Below are 20992 nucleotides of genomic sequence, written 5' to 3' on the forward strand. Positions count from 1 at the left end.
ACCTCGCGGGGGTCCTTGCGGATGGAGCTTGAAGGTACCCCACCCTCTCTACACCATAAATTCCTTGTGAACTTGTGTAAATTCCTTGTGTTCATCTTATCCTTTAGATGAGACCCCAGATGTTCTCGGAGTGTGAGGGGGCTTGTTGGCTAACTTTAATGTAATTTGGTCGGCCTGTTTAGTTGGGGGAAATTCCAATGTCATTATCTTGGGATCTTTCTTTTAAGGCTGATCAGACCCAGCTAGAGATGACCCTCCACTTTCCTGCCTGTAGGGTGCAGATCTGGTTGTAAACGACTGGGAGCTGAATGGCAGAAGAGGACTCAGCATCAAATATGCACTTTACCCTGTGCAGAGGCCCAAAAAACGTGGCCTTTGACAAGAAGGAGGAACATGAGGGATCTGGAAGCAAGAAGTAGGTAGAGGACGCAGGGATTCGACTTCAAAAACAAACATGGGAGGTGGTACCAAAAAGACTAAAACAAAGGAGGGTGGGAGGGAACAACCCATAGAGGAAACAGAAACCATTTAGTGAGAAGAAAATTTTAAAAAATATATATTCTGTATACATTGTCTATATACATTGTACATAGAATATATATAATCAATATCTTGAGATGTGAGGTACCACTGCAACCATAAAACAATAAATAACAGGATACTATTTTTAAAAGAGTATTTAGAGGGGCGCCTGGGTGGCTTAGCCGGTTGAGTGTTGGACTTGATCTCGGCACAGGTCATGAGCTCACCATTCATGAGTTTGAGCCCCGGGTGGGGCTCAGCACAGAGTCTGCTTGGGATTATCCCCTTCTCTCTCTGCCCCTCACCTGCTCACTTGCTCTCGTTCTCTCTCTCTCTCAAAAGAAATAAACATTAAAATAAATAAAAAGAGTATTCAGAGACAAATATGATTGCAGAAATGGAAAGTTCAATAAAAGAGTTGGAAGATAAATGTTGGGAAATATCTGAGGGGGAGGGAGCAAAAGGACAAAGAAATGAAAAATAAGAAAGAAAGAAAAAAAAAAAGAAATTAGAGGACCACTGCAGGAGATCCAAAATCTGAAAAATAAGAGTTCCAAAAGAAAAACCAATCACTCCTTAGGGAAGGAATGATCATCACCAAAAAATTCAAGACAATGTCTCCAAACTAAAAGTCACGAGTTTCCAGATTAAAAGGGCCCACTGAGTGCCCAGCACAATGGATAAAAGATGACTCATCCCAAATCATCATTGTGAAATTGTAGGACATGGGGGTGGGGGGGGGGGTGAGGGGGGGAACAGACAATCCTAAGCTTCTAGAGAGAAAAACAGATCACTTAAAGAGTCAAGAGTGAACATAACTTTAAATTTCTCAACAGTCACAAAGAAAGCTAGAAGACATAGGAGCAAATTCCTTTTTTTTTTAATGTTTATTCATTTTTGAGAGAGAGCGTGAGCGAGGGAGGAGCAGAGAGAGAGGGGGCAGAGGATCCAAAGCAGGCTCTGTGCTGACAGCAGCCAGCCTGATTCAGGGCTTGAACTCAATAAACCGTGAGATCATGACCTGAGCCAAAGTCTGACACTTAACCGACTGAGCCAACCAACTGAGCCACCCAGGTACCCCATAGGAGCAAATTCTATCAAATTTCAAAAGGAGATTTATTTCAAACTAGTATTCTACACCTGATGAGTCAAATACCAATCAAGTGTGGGTAAACGATAAAGGTATGTCCAAACATTCAAAGATCTCAAAAAATTTCCCTTTCATTTACTTTTCCTTCCTCAGGATGCTTCTGGAGGTTGTGCTCTACTAAAATGAGGAACTAAACAAAGAAAAAAAGAAGATATAGGATATAGGAAACAGAAGATATAATGCAGGAGAAAAATGATTTGAGAGGCCCTGACAACAATTCTTCACTAGACATGGATTGGTACAGGTCCAGAAGGCCCAGAAGAGACTCCATTTTCAGATGAAACTGATAGAACACCTCATCTATCTAAGTCTTGGGAAGCAGAGATTGAAACAATCGTTAAAAAGTTTGGGCTTGGCTTGGTGATGGATAGTAAACCAAAATAAGATAATAACTGCAGGAAAAACAAAAAGCTGAGCAGGAGAAGAAAAGTGATCATAGTATATACTGCTTGGCCCAAGATGTAAGTAATGTTTACCTAATCATAATGAAGTAAACAAAAACCTATTAAAAAAGGACAATATAACTAGATTGAGCAGATCAAAGGATGAAAAGTGTGGTGGCGGTGGGGAAAAGGATAGGGAAAGAAAGAAGAACTAAATCCTCATTTCCCACTAAGTGAAATCAACAGATAATGCCTAGAAGTGAGAAATCGAGAAATAGCAATGCAAACATTTTATATAGAGAACTGAAAGTAAATATCAAAATAACCAGTTAAAAGACAAAAGTGACTGCCTTTAAGGAGGGGGAAATTGGTAAGGGGGGGTACAGTCTCTGCTTTTTCATTGCAATTTATAAGATTTCTACAGAATTATTTGGCTCTAAATCACAGACATGCATACTCTGATAAAAATTAAAAATAACATTAAAGGGAAAAAAAGATTGCTCTAAACCCAGATTTTTGCTTCTGGGGAATTCACTTCTGGTAAGGGAAACAGAAATGAAAATAAATTAAGATTGAATGCAGTAGGCTCAACAACGGAAATGTTTGCAATGACTGAGGGAGCACAGAAAACAATTGACTACTATCTGGGGAGTGTAAAGAGGCAATCTTAGATGGACAGAATAGTAGGCAATAATAAGGATGAAACAAGAGATACATTGTATGTTTTGGGCCCTTAGCAGTCCATAGTGCTGGTGTGGATTAAAAGCAGGATCCCGAATATTATACATAACGTACATGTTAGGATGTAATTTGAAAGTCAAGGAGAACATTAAATTGTTAAATGATTATTAGAGGGAGTTGGAATTTGGGACAGGCTTTGAACACTTCTGTATTATTTTAACTATAAAAGCCAATAAAGGGCTGTCATTTTGCAAAACAGAAAACTAAAAATGCATGTTTCACTTGGACCTTGTCTGAGGCGGTTCAGGATAAAATGCAGTAAGTTTTGATCATGGATCTAGCTAGCTAACAGCCAAAGGAATGTGAATGTTCTTTCCTTCCATATGCATTTACGAGGCGTTCAGCCTCAGAGAAGATAATTTTTAAAGTATACAAAAATTTAAAGTTTAGGATTGAATTTTTACTGTGTCCGTGGTAAACATATGTGCAGTTGCTGTCATTGGGACATTAACCTATGAATTAGCCATAGCCCAGGACATGTGATTATACATGGATTAGGGACAGAAAACTGTCCTCAACTGAGGTGACTGATCTCAGAGTATAGAATCTCACAGTATAGAATCCTAGCAGTCTGAGTGAATTATCCATACTGAGTATGGATAATGTAAACCCAGATTTTAAAAACAAGTCTACCACTACTATAGGAAACAAAGTGGGGTTGTTCAAAAAATTGAAAATAGAATTAATATACAACAATACCACTTCTGGGTATATACCCCAAGAAATTGAAAGCAAGGTCTCAAATAGATATTGGAGCACCCGTGTTCATAGCAGCATTATTCACAATAGCCCAAAGGCCGAAGCAACTCAACTGATAATAGCGGAACAAAACGTGCTATATACATGTAATGGAATATTATTCAGCCTTAGATAGGAAGGAAATTCTGCCACATGCTGCAACACGTGTTGTATCCTTAATGGATGAACATTAAGGAAATAAGGCAGTCACAAAGGGACATATGGCTATATGATTCCACTTAAAGGAGTTACCTACAACTGTAAAATTCATAGAGAGAAGAGTAGAATAGTGGTTCCCAGGGCTAGGAGGTGGGGAGACTGGAAATTTGCTATTTCCTGGATAGAATTTCAGCTTTGCAAGGTGAAAAGCCTTCTGGAGATGGATGTTGGTGATGGTTGTACAACGTTGTGAATGTACTTAATGCCACTGAATGTACACTTCAAAATGATTAAAGTGATAAATTTTATGTTGCATGTACTTTACCACAATTTAAAAAACCAAGTCTAATAGAAATTAAAGGACTTGAAATAATATATAGGTGTTTCACTGAGGATTGAAATTTGGCAAAATAGTGCAAAAACTATTAGAGGCCAGAATTTGGTCGCGAAACGTGTGCTACTTGAAGAGCATGGAAGGAGTATGGATTTTATTTTTCTTCACACAGAAGCACAAACTTGCTATGATTAGTTTTTTTCTGGAGCCTATCCTATTGAGGAGCCGTCAAGCAGGAGGGGTAAATGGAAGAAGTGGGAAAATGCTTCTCTCGGATCCCCTGCACTTGAAGGAATAATATATAGAACAATATATTCCCTAAAGTTATTCTTTTCCTTAAACTAGCCGCATGAGGGGGGCAACACAAAACGGCCATAACCATGTGGAAGAAACCTTTATTAAAATACGTAAAGCATTCGTTAAGGCCATGGCCACGGCCACTTTAGAAGTCCTAAAGACTGTCTGAAGGACTCTGGTGCACGATGAAATCCCTGTTTGCCCGGGCCCTGGAGAAATCACTGTTTGCCCAGGGCCTGGACAGGCTCCCGCCGCCGTGAGCTGGCAAAGCCGCAGTGAACCAACGAGCTTCCTCCAGGCAGAGGCCACTGGGTCACTGGGCGGCGGAGAGGGGCGGGGCCTCGTCGCTCCGGGCCCGCGCGGAGGCGGGGCCGGCGGCGGAGGGCGGGCCCCGCCCCGAGGGTGGGGCAGATTAGCGGCGGCGCGTCGCTGCGCAGCACGTGTGAGAGCTCCGCGGCCGGCGAGTGCACCCGCGCGCTCCGGGCCCCAGGGGCTGAAGGCGCTGACGGCGTTGCCTATGCCGGGGCGCCCTCGCAGCTGGTTCTTCCGAGTGGCCCTCGTCGCCGCCGCCTTCCTGCGCCCAGAGCAGCGCGCCCGCCCCCTCGCCGCCCGGCACGGGCCGCGCCCGCGCTCCCAGGCCCCGGGTAAGTGCGCGGCCTCGCCGCAGCCACCCGGGCTCCACGGCCCGGCCTCAGGGCCCCGCCTGGAGGGGCAGTGCGGCCTGGGAAGGCGTCCCGGCCGCGGCGTGAGCGCACGGCTTGCCCACGGCGCCTCCATTGCTGGCCGTGCCCGCGGAAGCGCGGCTGGAGCCTGGCGGTCCTCCTCCCGCGGTACCAGCCCCGCCCCCCCTTCCGGGGCCGATCGGCAGGGGGCGCCGTGCCCTCCCGCCTCCCTGTGGCGCTGGCCGCCCTCCGTTCCCAGCCCCTCTCCTCCCTTTCTTTGCCCCGGAGCTCCCTAAACTCCTCTCCACGCCAAAGAGAAAACCGGCCTCTATCCCGGGGCCCTTACAGCCTCGGTATATCGCGGGGCCGGTCTTCTGCAGGGTAAAGCCCACGTGCTTTCTCTCGTCCTCGTTTTCACCCATCACTACTTAACTGCGAGGCTACTGCAAGCCAGGCAAGCACCCAGCTGAATGCTTATTTTTGTACACGTTTCCCAGAGTAGGAGCCAACAGGTTGGGCACCAGGAGTGTTTTCTCCAGCTCTCCACCGGGTCCGTGTTTAATGAGTGGATGTTTGGAGGTGCTGCTGTGCATGTTGAAACTCATCTACGCCGAGTCCTTACCGCCAGCCCTGCACTGAGAGGTTTAGAAGTACATCCTAATTGCCTGGGTTATTAGTGCCTGCCAAGAAGTAGGGTTTGGAGAGAGTTTCGTTTGCCAGAAATTTAATCCCGTTGTCAGGCCACTTTTTTTTTTTTTTTTTTTTTTCATTTCAAAAATCTTGGATTACCAAGGGCTTTTGTTTCAAGTCTCCAGTCGTCTGTGCAGTCATATTCCGTTCCCTTGGGGATACCTTGGCAATTGAGGGATCTGTCAAGAATAGGCCGGTACAGTCATAGTGAAAAGAGGATGAATAGGCGATAATTTTGTTTAATCATTTAACAGCTCCTTTTGAACATCTTTTGGTAGAGGCTGAGGCGATGCAAGTATTAATAAAAGGTATATTGACCTCAAGTAGGAGAGAGATACTGCAGTCCAGCTGGTCCATTGACTTAAGTTTTCTCCTGTTTCAGGTCCTTTACCTGTGCTGGTCCTGCTGCCTGGAACTCTCCCCATACACATCTTTTCATGTCTATAGTTCTTTCTCCCCTTCCCTTTACTCTGCTTTATTTGTAGCTCTTACGGGTGTATGTTTCTGAGATTATTATTGTTTTCGTTGATATATCCTTAAATAAATATAAACTCAAAGAGGACAAGAAATTGCCCCTTTTCCCCAGTGCCTAAGATAGTGCCAGACTCATAAGGGGTACTCACATATTTGTGGGATGAACGAATCTAATGGACTTAATGATTTTGCATATTAGAATGTAGAGTGTGCTCTGCCCTGAAGAAAGTGCTCTTTATTATATGTGTGTGTGTGTGTGTGTGTGTGTATTTTTTTTTTAACGTTTATTTTATTTTTTGAGAGACAGAGCACAAGCAGGAGAGGGGCAGAGAGAGGGGGAGACACAGAATCTGAAGCAGGCTCCAGGATCTGACCTGTCAGCACACAGCTGGATGCCGGGCTCAAACTCACAGACTGTGAGATCATGACCTGAGCCTATCGAAGTCAGACGCTCAACCAACTGAGCCACCCAGGCGCCCCAGAAAGTGCTCTTTGTAGTGAGCTAGAGGGGTTGTTGACAGTTTGCAGAGGCTGGAGGATAGAAGTATTTAAAGGGGCGCCTGGGTGGCTCAGTCGGTTGAGCGTCTGACTTCGGCTCAGGTCATGATCTCGTGGTCTGTGAGTTCAAGCCCCGCATCAGGCTCTGTGCTGACAGCTCAGCCTGGAGCCTGTTTCAGATTCTGTGTCTCCCTCTCTCTCTCTGCCCCTCCCCTGTTCATGCTCTGTCTCTCTCTGTCTCAAAAATAAATAAAACATTAAAAAAAATTTAAAAAAAAGTGGAAGTTGTATTTTGAAATATAGATAAGACTAAGACTAATATGGCTTTAGATGTTCATTTTACAGAAATAATGTTAAGGGATTATCGGTGTTGTATTACAGTTTTGAAAATGTTAAACTTTTGTTGTTGTGGATGTAAAGAGAGCTTATTGGTGAATTTAGTATCTTAATGAAAAAGATTTTAAAATATTGATAAAATTGTAATATTCCTAATGTCAGTTGGGTCACTTGGAGTATAAAAGAAACAAAACCCATTTTTTTAGTATTCCTTTCAAAAAATTGCGTAGGACTTTGAAGTTCACAGGTAAGTATTAGTAGATTCTCTTCTTGGTGGTGGTGTGGTCTATATTACTTGACTGATTACTATTTTGAATAGTGTATTTGTGCAGCATAGCATCTCTTTAAAAACTTTTTTTTAAAATAACATTTAAAAAAACTCATAAAGTTGTACTCTCTACCCTTCCTCCCCTTTTTAAAAAGCCAGTCATTTCAGCTTTGAGGTAGCATGCTTGAGTATGTATATTTGGATTTTCCTGAATGCAAAACTTTTTCTTAGGGAAATCACTCCCGGGCAGCCTGAGTGGTTTATTTTTCTGATTGAATTCTTCCCAGCAACTTCAATGTTCACAGGATCTGCTCGCTCCCTCCCCTCATTTAAAAATTATATTGCAGGAGCACCTGGGTGGCTCAGTCAGTTAAATGTCTGACTCATGGTTTCGGCTCAGGTCACGATCTCCTGGTTTCGTGAGTTCAAGCCCCACATCAGGCTCTGCGCTGGCAGTGCAGAGCCTGCTTGGGATTCTCTTTCCCTCTGTCTGTGCCCCTTCCCCACTTGCTCTGTCTCTGTCTTTCTCTAATAAATAAACCTTAAAAAAATCATGCTGCATTTTAGTCTTCCCTTTTATATAATTCTTGCTCATGAAAACAATACTAATTTCAGCTCTGTCTCCTAGTCCAGAAGTTTGAACAGCTGTTCTAGTAAATATGTTCTCAGCTTCTAGGCCCACTGAGAGAACTTAGCAAAATACATATTAAGTGACTTATAATCATTGGTACCATGTATATTTTAATAATTAATGTGTATGATAGGGTTATTAGTTCAAACAAATGAAAAGTATTTGTAATTTCATTTGAAACACAAAAGTGAGATTAGTTAATGAGCTTGTCTTGTAAGTTAAATATAACAAGGAAAAGAGATTAGGCAAGTGTCCACAAGTATCGAGAAAAAGACTGCCCAAAAATATTAAAGGCCTGTTTATTTGGTGCTGTTGGCAGTGCTTTGAGGGACTCTTAAAATTAAATGGTATTTGAAGGAGGAAACCCATGTTTAATCATTAGCCCAGAGAACAAAAGAAGCCTAAGAAGCTTTGTTTTTTCCCCAGACTCAGCAATACAGTTCTGCTGTACAGACCATCCATAATAAATATTAATGACCAGTAGTTGAATAGGAACAGCTATTACAGACCTTTGAGCAACTCATCATTTTTCAGCTTTGCAGAGAAAGAAACCTCAGCTTAGAGAGGGTAAGTGGCCCACTCAGTAAACGGCAGAACCTAGATCGGGTTGAAACCAGTGTGTGATATTCATATGTGTGATCTGCTAATATTCTCATGCCCAGGATGTTACGCATAACAGTGCTGTTTGAAACTTTCCAGGATTTTATTCACGAAATCACTGATGTGGGCGCAGCGGAGAGCAAGGAGTTGGGTGATGACCATGTCCTGACTTAGGTGACTGGTAGTTGGTGGCAACGTTCCCTGAGCTGGGAGGTGTAATGTGTGTTGGTGGTGGGAGATGATGAGATCAATTTAGGGCATGTTGAATTTGAGCATTTGATTCAGCTCTTCCTAGCTGGGTCAGCTGGAGTAAGACACGGATATCTGGCAATGCTAATGAACCCGGAGCCATAGGGTGGAGGAGAGGCTTGAATGAGCTCACTGGGTGCACTCTGCAATTGCTCAGCTTGACAGCTATTGCTTTGGACTTCCCAAGCAAACTGGGAAGTCAGAGATGGGTCTTGGCTAGAAAAATGTGAGAGTGAGAAGGGAACAAGACTGGGGTAGGAACCTAGAGATGCCCAAATTTAAGCAGCAGCAGAGAAGGAGGGGAAAAGAGTACCTCAAGAGGCAGGAAAAAAGGGGTAGAAAGAGTTTCAAGGAAGGAAAGTGGCAAACCGTGTCCAGTTGGGAAAAGATGTCAATTAGAGCCAGGCTTGAATGACTGTGGTTTTGGCACAAGGAAGCCATCGCTGAACTTTAAAAAAACAAAAAAACAAAAAACACTTCATTGGTGTGTGGGAGGCAGAAGCCAAATCTTTCACTAAACGTCAGCTGCACACTGGCGGGGCGTTGATTTGATTTGCTGCAGTGTCTTTTCGCAGTACCTGGAATACCACCTAGCGCAGGGTGCACAGTAGGTATTTGTTGAGGGGATGAAGTGCAGCGCTTAGGATTGAGTGTTAGAATGACTGGACTTTTAGGAGGGTTGTCTTATTTAAGGGAATGGTTATAATAAGTGGTCTAGTGCATATGCTGGAAAGAGGGGTAGACATCTGTCAGAGGAGGCCCGCAAGCAGGACTTGAAGAAGACTGTACTGACCAGGCATGGCCATGAGAGTAGGGATGGCTGTTTAAGAGGGGAAACCCCCTCACCTGCTGTGGTTTTCTCCAGCAGCATCCAGGAGCACAGACCTAGACAGTAGGTTTGATACTTGGTTGGGGTTTAGCACGGATCACGAAGCAGCACCAGTGAGCAAGTGTTGAGTGGTGGCTAACAGATGTGGAGGTTTGGGGCACTTGAAGAAGTGAAGGTGGAGAGGGGCACCTGGGTGGCTCAGTCAGTTAAATGACTGGCTCAGGTCATGATTTCATGGTTTGTGAGTTTGAGCCCCGCATCAGGCCTGCACATCAGATTTTTTTTTAATTATTAAAAAAAAGTGACAGTGGAGAGACGGTATCTTGGGACCTGTTTGAAGAACACGTGATGAGAGAGAGCAGAACAGAAAAAAGGGTAAAATAGTGGTTGATCAGAACACAATAGTTTGTGTATCTTTTTATACTTCATATGTTTGAAATTTTTTGTAATAAAAAGCTTACCGTAGAAGATGTGATAACCTCCCCATGTTCCCATCACTCAGTTTCAATAATTATGAACCTGGTTTCAAATCTGTACCCCCTCCACTTCCATTCACCACTGGTAAATTATTTTGAAGCCAAATTCCAGACTTCGTAACTTTTCAACCATAAATATTTGTTAGTGTGTCTAAAACATAAGGATTCTGTTTTTAAATGTAACCACAGTAACATAATTGCACCTTTAAAAGTTAACAGTACTACCTTGATGTCATCAAATATTCCCAGTATTTTGCATCCCTCATCATCTCAAATGCTTACTTATTTGTTTTTTAAAATTTACATCCAAGTTAGCGTGTAGTGAGTGCAACAATGATTTCAGGCATAGATTCCTTAATGCCCCTGACCATGTAGCCCATCCCCCCTCCTACAACACTTCCAGCAACCCTTTGTGTACTCCATATTTAGAAGTCTCTTACGTTTTGTCCCGCTCCCTGTTTTTTATATTATTTTTGCTTCCCTTCCCTTATGTTCATCTGTTTTGTATCTTAAAGTCCTCATATGAGTGAAGTCATATATTTGTCTTTCACTGACTAACAAATTTCACTTAGCATAATACCCTCTGGTTCCATCCACGTAGTTGCAAATGGCAAGATTTCATTCTTTTTGATTGCTGAGTAATACTCCATTGTATATATATACCACATCTTCTTTGTCCATTCATCCATCGAGGGACATTTGGGCTCTTTCCATACTTGGGCTATTGTCAATAGTGCTGCTATAAGCATTGGGGTGCATGTGCCCCTTAGAAACAGCACACCTGTATCCCTTGGATAAATACCTAGTAGTGCAATTGCTGGGTCGTAGGGTAGTTCCATTTTCAATTTTTTGAGGAACCTCCACACTGTTTTCTAGAGTGGCTGCACCAGTTTGCATTCCCACCAACAGTATACAAGAGATCCTCTTTCTGTGCATCCTCACAAACATCTGTTGTTGCCTGAGTTGTTAATATTAGCCATTCTGACAGGTGTGAAGTGGTAGCTCATTGTGGTTTTTTAAATTTATTTTTAATTTTTTTTAACGTTTATTCATTTTTTGAGAAACAGAGTGTGAGCGGGGGAGGAGCAGAGAGAGAGGGAGACAGAATCTGAAGCAAGCTCCAGGCTCTGAATTGACAGCACAGAGCCCAAAGCGGGGCTTGAACTCACAAACCATGAGATCATGACCTGAGCTGAAGTCAGACGCTTAACCCACTGAGTCACCCAGGCACCCCTCTCATTGTGGTTTTGATTTGTATTTCCCTGATGATGAGTGATGTTGAGCATTTTTTCATGTGTCAGTTGGCCATCTGGATGTCTTCTTTGGAGAAGTGTCTATTCATGTCTTTTGCCCATTTCTTCACTGGATTACTTGTTTTTTAGGTATTGAGTTTGATAAGTTCTTTATAGATTTTGGATGCTAATCCTTTTTGTGATATGTCATTTGCAAATATCTTCTCCCATTCCGTCGGTTGCCTTTTAGTTTTACTGATTATTTCCTTCATTGTGCAAAAGCTTTTTATTTTGATGAGGTCCCAATAGTTCATTTTTGCTTTTGTTTCCCTTGCCTCCGGAGACATGTGGAGTAAGAAGTTGCTACAGCCATCAAATACTTTTCTAAATGCTTTTTTTATTTTTGTTTTTCTTTCTTTTTTTTTTTTAATTTTTTTTTTTTTAACATTTATTTATTTTTAAGACAGAGAGAGACAGAGCATGAACGGGGGAGGGGCAGAGAGAGAGGGAGACAGAATCGGAAGCAGGCTCCAGGCTCTGAGCCATCAGCCCAGAGCCTGACGCGGGGCTCGAACTCACGGACCATGAGATCGTGACCTGAGCCGAAGTCGGACGCTCAACCGACTGAGCCACCCAGGAGCCCCTCTAAATGCTTTTTTTAAATAGTTGACTTGTTTGAAGAAGGATCCACTCGTTGCATTTCTTTGTAGGTTTATATGTAAGTTCCCCTCCCTCTTTTTCCCCTTGCTTTTTATTAGTTGAGGGAACTGTCTTTGTCCTGGTAGAGTTTCCCACATTCAGAATGTTGCTGATTGCTTCCCCATGGTGGTGGTTAACATCTTCTGTCTGTGTGCTGTTGAAACTACCAATTAGACATAGAGTTTCAGTCAGAATACTTCACAGCATGTGCTTTCAGGGACGTGCAGTGTCTGCCTGTCATGTATGTTAGTGGGCCATTCGTGGTGCTTGTCCAGGTCCACTATTTCATTAGGCATTTGCTACTTAGTGTGACTTTGATCTCTACAGGTGGGGAACAGTTTCAGCACCTGTTCCAAGAAATCTACAAAATGTCTATAGAAAGCTGTTATACCACTCTGAATTCTGCGGCATGTATAAAAGAAATAATGTCCTCAAAAAATCTGCAGACTTCTTGAGGGGGGAAAGGGGACTAGCTTATTTTGTTCCTACTATATCTAACCAGGATGTAGTGTTTATCATTTCATTTAATCTTCGCGGCAGTCTTGTGATACACATGTCATTCCCATTCTACAGATGAAGAACAGGGGCTTGGAGAAATTAATTTACTTCGACGGACAGCTAGAAAATGGCAGGAGAAAAGTATGGTACCCAGGTGCCCACATGGTAGTGCAGATGAAGGGAGGTAAAATGGGAAGACGGAGTTAGTAGAGAGGAAGGCACAGCAGTCAGGACTCATGGCCTTCAGATGAGCCTTGAAGGACTGATGAGGCCAGGGGTGATCTTAGACAGGTGTGGAGGACTTCCCATTGGAGAGAGCTCATGAGCAGTCAGACTGGAAGCAGGAACTCATTGGGACTGGGCCTGAGTTGTTGCAGGTGTGTGGAAGATAATGGTACAGGTTGCTGGATGATGGGCAGTGTCAAAGCAGGATGGAGCAGACATTTCTGCAGAGGAAGTAATTGATGTGGCTTATGACCATCAGTTGTTAAAAAGGAGCTTGATGAATTCTCTGCATTCTGGGAAGGAGGTAGACATGTGCTGACAGCAAAGTCCCTGAGCCACGATACTGATGTGGTTGTCATTGGCTCTGCTTTCCTCCCTGCTGAGAGTTCAGGCGTGGAAAGGTATCAGGATCTCCTAGTGGACCCTGGCATGCCAGCTGGGACGCCATTGCACGTTTGGGGTTGAGAGTATGTGTAACACAATGTAGTGACTGGCTTCCGGATGTTCCCAGGTATCTGTGACACCTCAGGACCATAAGTGGGCTTGTCTTCCTACTCCCTGCTTCTCTTCTGGGGTTCCGTGTCAGGAAGAGCTCCCCTGTCCTCTGAGATCCCTAAGGCAGAACACCTGAGTCATCCTAGGGTATTTCCTCTTTTTGCCCACATTTGTCATCCAGTCCTGTTCCCACCACCTCCTAAATGTCCCTGAATCCAAACTTTGTTTCTGTCACCCTTGTCTCAGTCTTAGATCATGTTATACTAATTTCTTGACTCAATTTCGGTCATACCCTCTTTTTTAAGTTTTATTTTTTTTAGTGATCTCTACACCCAATGTGGGGTTCAAATTCACAGCCCCGAGATCAAGAGTCGTGCACTCTTCCAACTGAGACAGCCAAGTGACCCTCAGCTATACCCTCTCAGCGAATCTTCTATCTAACCCCTGTTTCTCTTCAAAGAGGCACTGCGACACCTTTCTAACTCACGAGTCTAGAGGTGCTTTGGTTTTCAGGATGGAATCCCCTCCATTCTGCTGGTCTAGCATCTGCCCACTCGCTAGCTTTACCTCCAGACTCGCTCGTTGTGTGTTTTACCCTATTTGGGCTCCCACGCCTCTGCACATGCCCGACCATCCCCCCAAACAGCCTCCTCCCCGCGTTCCGCGACCTCACCCGCTTCTCACAGCCGGGCTCAGGTGTTCGTTTCTGGTCTGCCATAAGGAAAGGTGTCTTCTCTGACACCCTCACCGGCAGTGCCCTCTGAGGTCTTTGTTCCTGTAGTCCCTGAGTGACCTGTGCCCTTTGTGTCTCCCACATTGGCGCGCAGGCTCTGTGAGGGCAGCCTTGTTGATAGAAAGTGAGCATGAATAGCACCAGCATTTCATAAACCATTCTTTTTCTTACTTGACCTTGCTTAGAACAAATAGGGAATAAATGCTTTCCTAATTGAATTAGAGGTAATTTTTGTATAGTTGTGGTCTACTTCTGTTCCAGATTCTTGGTTTCTTCCATTTTCTTTAATTTTTTTGTCTTTCAAAGGAAATTGGTTTTACTGGCATCTTTCTGTACCTTTTCTCCCATTTTTTTTGTAGTCATCATTCCTGTTTCTTTCATTTTGTGCATGTATTTGCATTCTTCTTTACTTTTTCTTTCCATTCTAGATTGTTGACAGTGAGCCAAGATCAAATGTGGATTTTTTTTTTTTAAGTCATCTCTAGATGGGCCTGAAACTGATGACCCCAAGATCAAGAGAGTCACGTGCTCCACTGACTGAGCCAGCCAGGCACCCTTCAAATGTGGATTCTTAAACTTTAGCTCATTGTTGTTATTCTTCTGTTGTAGATGCTTCTGTAGTTGGGTTTCTTGTTAACTAGGCTTCGGAGAACCTTAGAATGTTAGTTTTCTGCTCATTTATGTTCTTTATGAGTATGCTTAGTAAGTTCATTAGCATTTTAATTATAGCACCTCCGTATATAATTAATGTAGGAAAACTTTTATCCTTAATTTACCAAGAGCACCAAGTAAGGTCAAATTAGATAGATGTATTTATTTTGACTGCCACATGTTACCCCTCTGGCAAGCCGCCCAGTCCTGGGAGGTGTGTATGGCTTCTTAGACTTTCCCTCATTACATTGTGTGTGGGTTGCTTACATGATAGTCTGTATTGTTTAAATTGTGGCAAAATGCACATAACATGTGGCATCATCTCCACTTTTAAGCATACAGTTCAGTAGCGTTAAGTACATTCATACTGTAGTGGAACCAATATGCAGAACTCTTTCTAATCTTGCAAAACTGAAACTTTATAACCCATTAAGCAACTTCACATCCCCCTTGCTTTTTTTTTTTTAATATGATACTAGTATGCGTTCCTGTCAATAAGTGTATTTATGCACTATTTTTTTTTTTAAACGTTTATTTTTGAGACAGAGACAGAGCATGAATGGGGGAGGGTCAGAGAGAGAGGGAGACACAGAATCTGAAACAGGCTCCAGGCTCTGAGCGGTCAGCACAGAGCCCGACGTGGGGCCCGAACTCACAGACTGTGAGATCGTGACCTGAGCCGAAGTCGGCTGCTTAACCGACTGAGCCACCCAGGCGCCCCTGCACTATTTTTATTTAATCAGGTTTTTTTTTTTTTTAAAGAATAATCTACATGAAACAAAGTTCAAGTGATCAACTACGGTATTCACTAAAACCAGCACGTCTCCCTGCTGTGCCCAGCCACCCATATTCTGTGCTAGAAGAAACCATCCTTCCCAGCTTCTGTTCGTATTGTTTCATTGTATTTAATTTACAGACGCAGGCATCATTTTTCTGTTTTTTGTTAATGTAAAAGTACTGAAATGAGTATCCTTAAACCTAAAATTGTAAGCACTTCAGTTATTTTAAGATACACCCTGGGGGCGCCTGGGTGGCTCAGTCGGTTGGGCGTCCGACTTCAGCTCAGGTCACGATCTCGCGGTCCACGAGTTCGAGCCCCGCGTCGGGCTCTGGGCTGATGGCTCAGAGCCTGGAGCCTGCTTCCGATTCTGTGTCTCCCTCTCTCTCTGCCCCCCCCCCCCCATTCATGCTCTGTCTCTCTCTGTCTCAAGAATAAATAAAACGTTAAAAATAAATAAATAAATAAAAGATACACCCTGAAAGTAGTATTTCTGGGTCAAAGGGCATACATTTTTTAAAGTTTTTTTTTGAGGCATACTCTCAAATTCTATGCAGAAGTGTTGTGCCATTTTTCTATGCCACCAAATATATACACCAGCATCAGGAAAAATTATTTTAATAGATGAGTTTTAGAACCCTAGGAACGAAGTTAACTGTGCCTCTGTTTGCTGAAACCCACTTTAAGGAAGTGATTGTTACTTCCTACGCTCTCTTCCTTCCTAAAAGGTTCTCTTAAATGTTTTCTTGGAGCCTTAAACATGGAGATGACAGAAGTGACTGGTGTGTCGCTGAAACGTGGGTCTGTTGCTGTTGAAGACAATGACAGGGTGGCCCCAGCTGAGGAGGCAAAAAGACAGAAGATCTTGGACCATTGTCTGACCAAAAGTCCGAGTGAGCTGGAGCATGTCTCTCCACCCAGTGGGGTCAACGTGCCTGAGCCACCTGAGGCTGTGAGTGCCAGAGAGGGTACAAAGAATTCTGATGTACAGTTGGAAGAAGAGGAAGAGGAGGAGGAAGATGGCCTCTCTGAGGAGGGTGAGGAGGAGGAGGAAGCTGAGAGTTTTGCAGACATGATGAAGCACGGCCTCACTGAACTTGACGTTGGCATCACCAAGTTTGTAAGTTCTCATCAGGGATTCTCAGGCATCTTGAAAGAAAGGTATGTTTCACTTACATGTAAAGTTATTTTTGTTCTATTTGTTTTTCTGGTTTTTTGTTTTTTATTTACTTAAATTATAGTTAACATACAGTACGGTATTGGTTTCAGGAGTAGAATTCAGTGATTCATCACTTACATACAACACCCAGTGCTCATTGTAACAAGTGCCCTCCTTAGTACCCTTCACCCATCTAGCCCACCCCTCCACCCACCTCCCTCCATCAGTCCTCAGTTCTCTATCATGAAGAGTCTCTTGTGGTTTGTTTCCCTCTCTTCTCTCCCCCCACTCTTTTGTTCTTCTGTTTTGTGTCTTAAATTCCACATAGGAGTGAAATCATATGGTATTTGCCTTTCTCTGGTTGATTTATTTTGCTTAGTGTAATACATTGTAGCTCCATCCACAGTGTATTGTCATTGGAAATGGCAAGATTTCATTCTTTTTGATGGCTAAGTAATATTCTCTTGTGTATATCTACCACATCTTCTGTAAATGTTCTTCAGTCAATGGACATTGGGCTCTCTCCATAATTTGGCATTCTATTTGTTCTTTAGAAAGAAATTAGCAAGGGGGGCGCCTGGGTGGCTCACTTGGTTAAGTGTCTGACTTTGGCTCAGGTCATGATCTCACAGTTTGTGGGTTTGAGCCCCGCATCGGGCTCTGTGCTGACAGCTCGGAGCCTAGAACCTGCTTCGGATTCTGTGTCTCTACCCCCCCTCTCCTGCCCCCCGCGTCTCCATCACCAATATGTTCTATTTAACTTTCTGTCCCTAAGAATGGTTTATTGACGATCACAAAGGAATAGGATGGAGGAGAGCTGTCTAAATGAGCAGATGAAGCCATTTCAAGATCAAATGAGTAAATAAAAAATAATTTTTGTGTCAAGCCTTGCTAATATGTAAATGAGTGCTGTTCACTTCTTTAAAATAAATTATTTTAAATGGTTTTAAGTTTTCTCTTGAATTGGTCTTAAAATCTTAAATCCTTAACTCTTCCACCTGAATGTGCCACATCTACAGTAGAAAGAAGGTAGTCTTTGGAGCCAGAAGGATCTGAGTATGAATCTAGACTAGTTACATAGTATCCTTTTTCAAAAAATGGTTCCTAATACTACCTTGTGGTTTTTGAGAAGGTTTTAAATAATGTGTGTAGAATATTTAGCATAAAGGCAAGCTTCAGGTTGGTTCATAGTAGATATACTGGGTTGTGATATATATTTTTTAATGTTTATATTGGGGGGGAGGGGCAGGGAGAGGGTGGGCAGATAATCCGAAGCAACCCTGTACTGTCAGTGCAAAGCACCAGGCTTGAACTCACAAACCTGAGCCAAAGTCTGCTTCTCAACTGACTTGACTGAGTCACCCAGGCACCCCAACGGGGTTCTGATTCAATTAACCATGCCGTAGTTTATGATTCACCTTAGTATGGACTGTTTATATAATCAATAGGGTAATAAGCTTTGATTTATGCAATTCTCTGAAAGAACATTCTAAAGCTCAGAGGGTCTTTACGTTCTGTGTGAAGAATGCAAGCTGTGGCGTAGCATTCTTTAAGAAACCAGAAAAAAAAAAAACTGCATATGAACTTAGTAATGAAGAATTAAAAAAAAAAAAAAAAATTCCTGTTTTGGGGCTCCTGGATGGCTTAGTCACTTAAGCATCTGACCCTTGGTTTCAGTTCAGGTCATGATCCCAGGGTTGTGGGGTCAAGCTCCACGTAGCAATTCTCTCTCTCTCTCTCTCTCTCTCTCTCTCTCCCCCCCCTCCTTCCCTCTACCTCTCCCCCCCACCCCCATCTGCCCCCTCCCCTGCTCGCAAGTATGCTGTCTCAAAAAAAAACCCCAAAATTTAAAAAAAAATTTTCATATAACCATGAAGCTTAATGTTGATAAACTTCCTCCTAAAATTAATCGGAAGCAAAATGTTAATGCTTTGAAAGTTTGTGTTTTCTTTTCATCAGATACTCCGACTTTGTTGTTCATGAAATAGGAAAAGACGGACGCATCAGCCATTTGGATGACTTGTCTGTCCCCGTGGATGAGGAGGTAAGAGCAGTTCTCTGACAAGCCACTTTGCCTATAAAATAGCACTTCCAAAAGATCCAGAACTATAGAACTCTAACAGCATTGACTTAGCATTTCCGAGAGATCCAGAACTATAGAGCTGTAACAGCTTTGAGTTCTGTGTGTGACTCACTGGGAGTTTCATTGTTATTTTCAAGGATCCATCGGAAGACGTATTTACGGTTTTGACAGCTGAAGAAAAGCAGCGTTTAGAAGAGCTCCAGCTTTTTAAAAATAAGGAAACTAGTGTTGCCATCGAGGTAAATAGCACAAAAACATACATTTCAGGATTTTCATTGCTTCTTTTTGAGTAAAGTCTATAAGCATCTATTAGAAAAATTACAGTAGTTGACGAAATGAAGACTTTGCCCTGTTTGATGTAAAAGAGCATTACCCTAAAAATGTTTTGATCAGTGGCAAATAACCAGTATCCAGACATACTATAGCAAAAAAATATTATGTCGTAAGAAAATTTTATATGACCACAAGTCAACAAAGAAATGCGTTGTTCCACAGGGCACCTGGGTGGCTCAGTCAGTTAAGTGTGCAACTTCAGCTCAGGTCATGATCTTGCGGTCCATGAGTTCAAGCCCCGTGTTGGGCTCTGTGCCAACAGCTCAGAGCCTGGAGCCTGCTTCAGATTCTTTGACTGTCTGTCTGTCTTTTTCTCTCTCAAAAATAAATATTAAAAAAAAAAAAGAAAGAAAGAAAGAAATGTGTTGTTCAGACCACAAAGTGACTATTCTGTCACAGTGTCTGTAGCCAAAGGACTGCCACCATCTAACAGATGTGTGGCCTAATAGGGAGGCCCTGGCCCTGGCCCTCCCTCTAGCAGCCTCTGGCTGTCAAGTGGGTCTTGGAGGGAGAGGAGTTGGGAAAGAAGTAAGGGAACATTTCTTTGCTCAACTTGACTCAGCTTCTGCTATTGAAGAAAAGGAGAGCTCAGCTACTAAATGGGCTAGTAGATGTTTTTTCAAAAGCTTTTGTTAGGAAAATTTTATTCTTCTGAGTGATGTCCAGTAGAATTATGTGAGCCATGTTTGTAATTTTAAATCTTGTAGAAACTTAAACAGGTGCAGAAACAGGTGAAATTAGAAGCGACTAAGGGTGGTTCAGTCCCACCAACTGTGAGATCATGACCTGAGGCGACATCGAGAGTCAGATGCTTAACTAACTGAGCCATCCAGGTGTCCCCCGACATTTGTTTAAGTGCAATAAATTAAATAGAAAATAACTGTGTATTATACGCATTAAGGATAAATATTATTTTGTAAGATTTTTTAGATTTTTAAAAAATGTATTATTTTGAGATCGAGAGCATGAGCAGGGGAGGGGCAAAGAGAGGATCTGAAGCAGGCTCTGTGCTGTCAGCACGTAGCCTGATGCAGGGCTCAAACTCATGAACTGTGAGATCATGACCTGAGCCAGAATGAAGAGTCAGATGCGTAATGACTGAGCCACCCCGGTACCCCTCTAGATTTTTAGTAAGGCAGGTGCATGTATATATTTCTGACTGTTGACTCCAGATGTGAAATGTATTTCTTAGTGTGAGACACATTCAAAAATTGAGCAACAGTTCCTTACATAATAAGTTTACATTTTTTGATGTTGATTTTTTTTTTATTACGAACAAATATATGAGAACACCATTATAAAATAATCCAGTATGGAATAGGATTCATTGTGAGGCAGTGTAGATTGGACTATTCAAGGGAGTTGAGTTTCTGATATCCTGAAAGGCACAGCTTGCCTCCATTTCCATCTGTGAGCCCTGAGGTGTTCGCCCAGCAGAGTCCCTGAGCAGGGGTATGTGTGATGGGTGGCTCTGGAGTCACAGCCTGGACTGTACACGTGGCTCTGCTGCCCTTCAGCTGTACGACCTTAGGTCCTTCTCTTAACCTCGTTTTCCTGATCTCCAAGTGGGTATACCGGTAGCATGGTAGGGAGATGATAAGGATTAACTAAGACAGTGACTCTGAAGTTCCTGGTATAGTGCCTGGCAGAGAGTCATGCCCCATAAACAGGCTCTTAAGATGTGCGGTATGATGAAGCTCTAAAAGATTGTTGAAGGGGCGCCTGGGTGGCTCAGTCGGTTAAGCATCCGACTTCAGCTCAGGTCATGATCTCTTGGTTCGTGAGTTCGAGCCCAGCATCCGGCTCTGTGCTGACTGCTAGGAGCCTGGAGCCTACTTCGGATTCTGTGTCTCCCTTTCTCTCTCAGCCCTCCCCACCTTGCACTCTATGTGTATCTCTCAAAAATAAATAAATGTTAAAAAATAATTTAAAAAAAAAAAGGATTGTTGAAATCATACCCATGTACCTCTGTTACTTTGCACAGCTGATAACCTGACTAGTGATTTTACTACTTCATTAGTGTTATTTCCCCATTTAATGTTTCTTCAATCAGTAGTAGCATGATTTGT

General features: G+C 42.9%; 1 protein-coding gene across 8 annotated transcripts in view; it reads left to right on the forward strand.

Moving 5' to 3' along the window:
* The window catches only part of PUS7 (pseudouridine synthase 7), a 76731-nt gene that overhangs the window by 16987 nt on the left and 38752 nt on the right, over positions 1-20992 (forward strand). For 4 of the 8 annotated variants that reach the window (XM_042915538.1, XM_042915587.1, XM_042915552.1 and 1 more), the window contains 5 exons: positions 275-415; positions 1766-2133; positions 16077-16509; positions 18467-18551; positions 18728-18829. In XM_042915538.1, the coding sequence (XP_042771472.1) occupies positions 16109-16509; positions 18467-18551; positions 18728-18829 (588 nt within the window). In that variant the 5' untranslated portion in view covers positions 275-415; positions 1766-2133; positions 16077-16108. Of the gene's footprint in view, positions 1-227; positions 416-1765; positions 2134-4752; positions 4969-16076; positions 16510-18466; positions 18552-18727; positions 18830-20992 lie in introns of those variants that run through there. The other 4 variants (XM_042915546.1, XM_042915567.1, XM_042915578.1 and 1 more) reach the window with 2 other exon arrangements.

The sequence above is a fragment of the Panthera leo genome, chromosome A2 (assembly GCF_018350215.1).
Source record: "Panthera leo isolate Ple1 chromosome A2, P.leo_Ple1_pat1.1, whole genome shotgun sequence".
Classification (NCBI taxonomy): Eukaryota; Metazoa; Chordata; class Mammalia; order Carnivora; family Felidae; genus Panthera; species Panthera leo.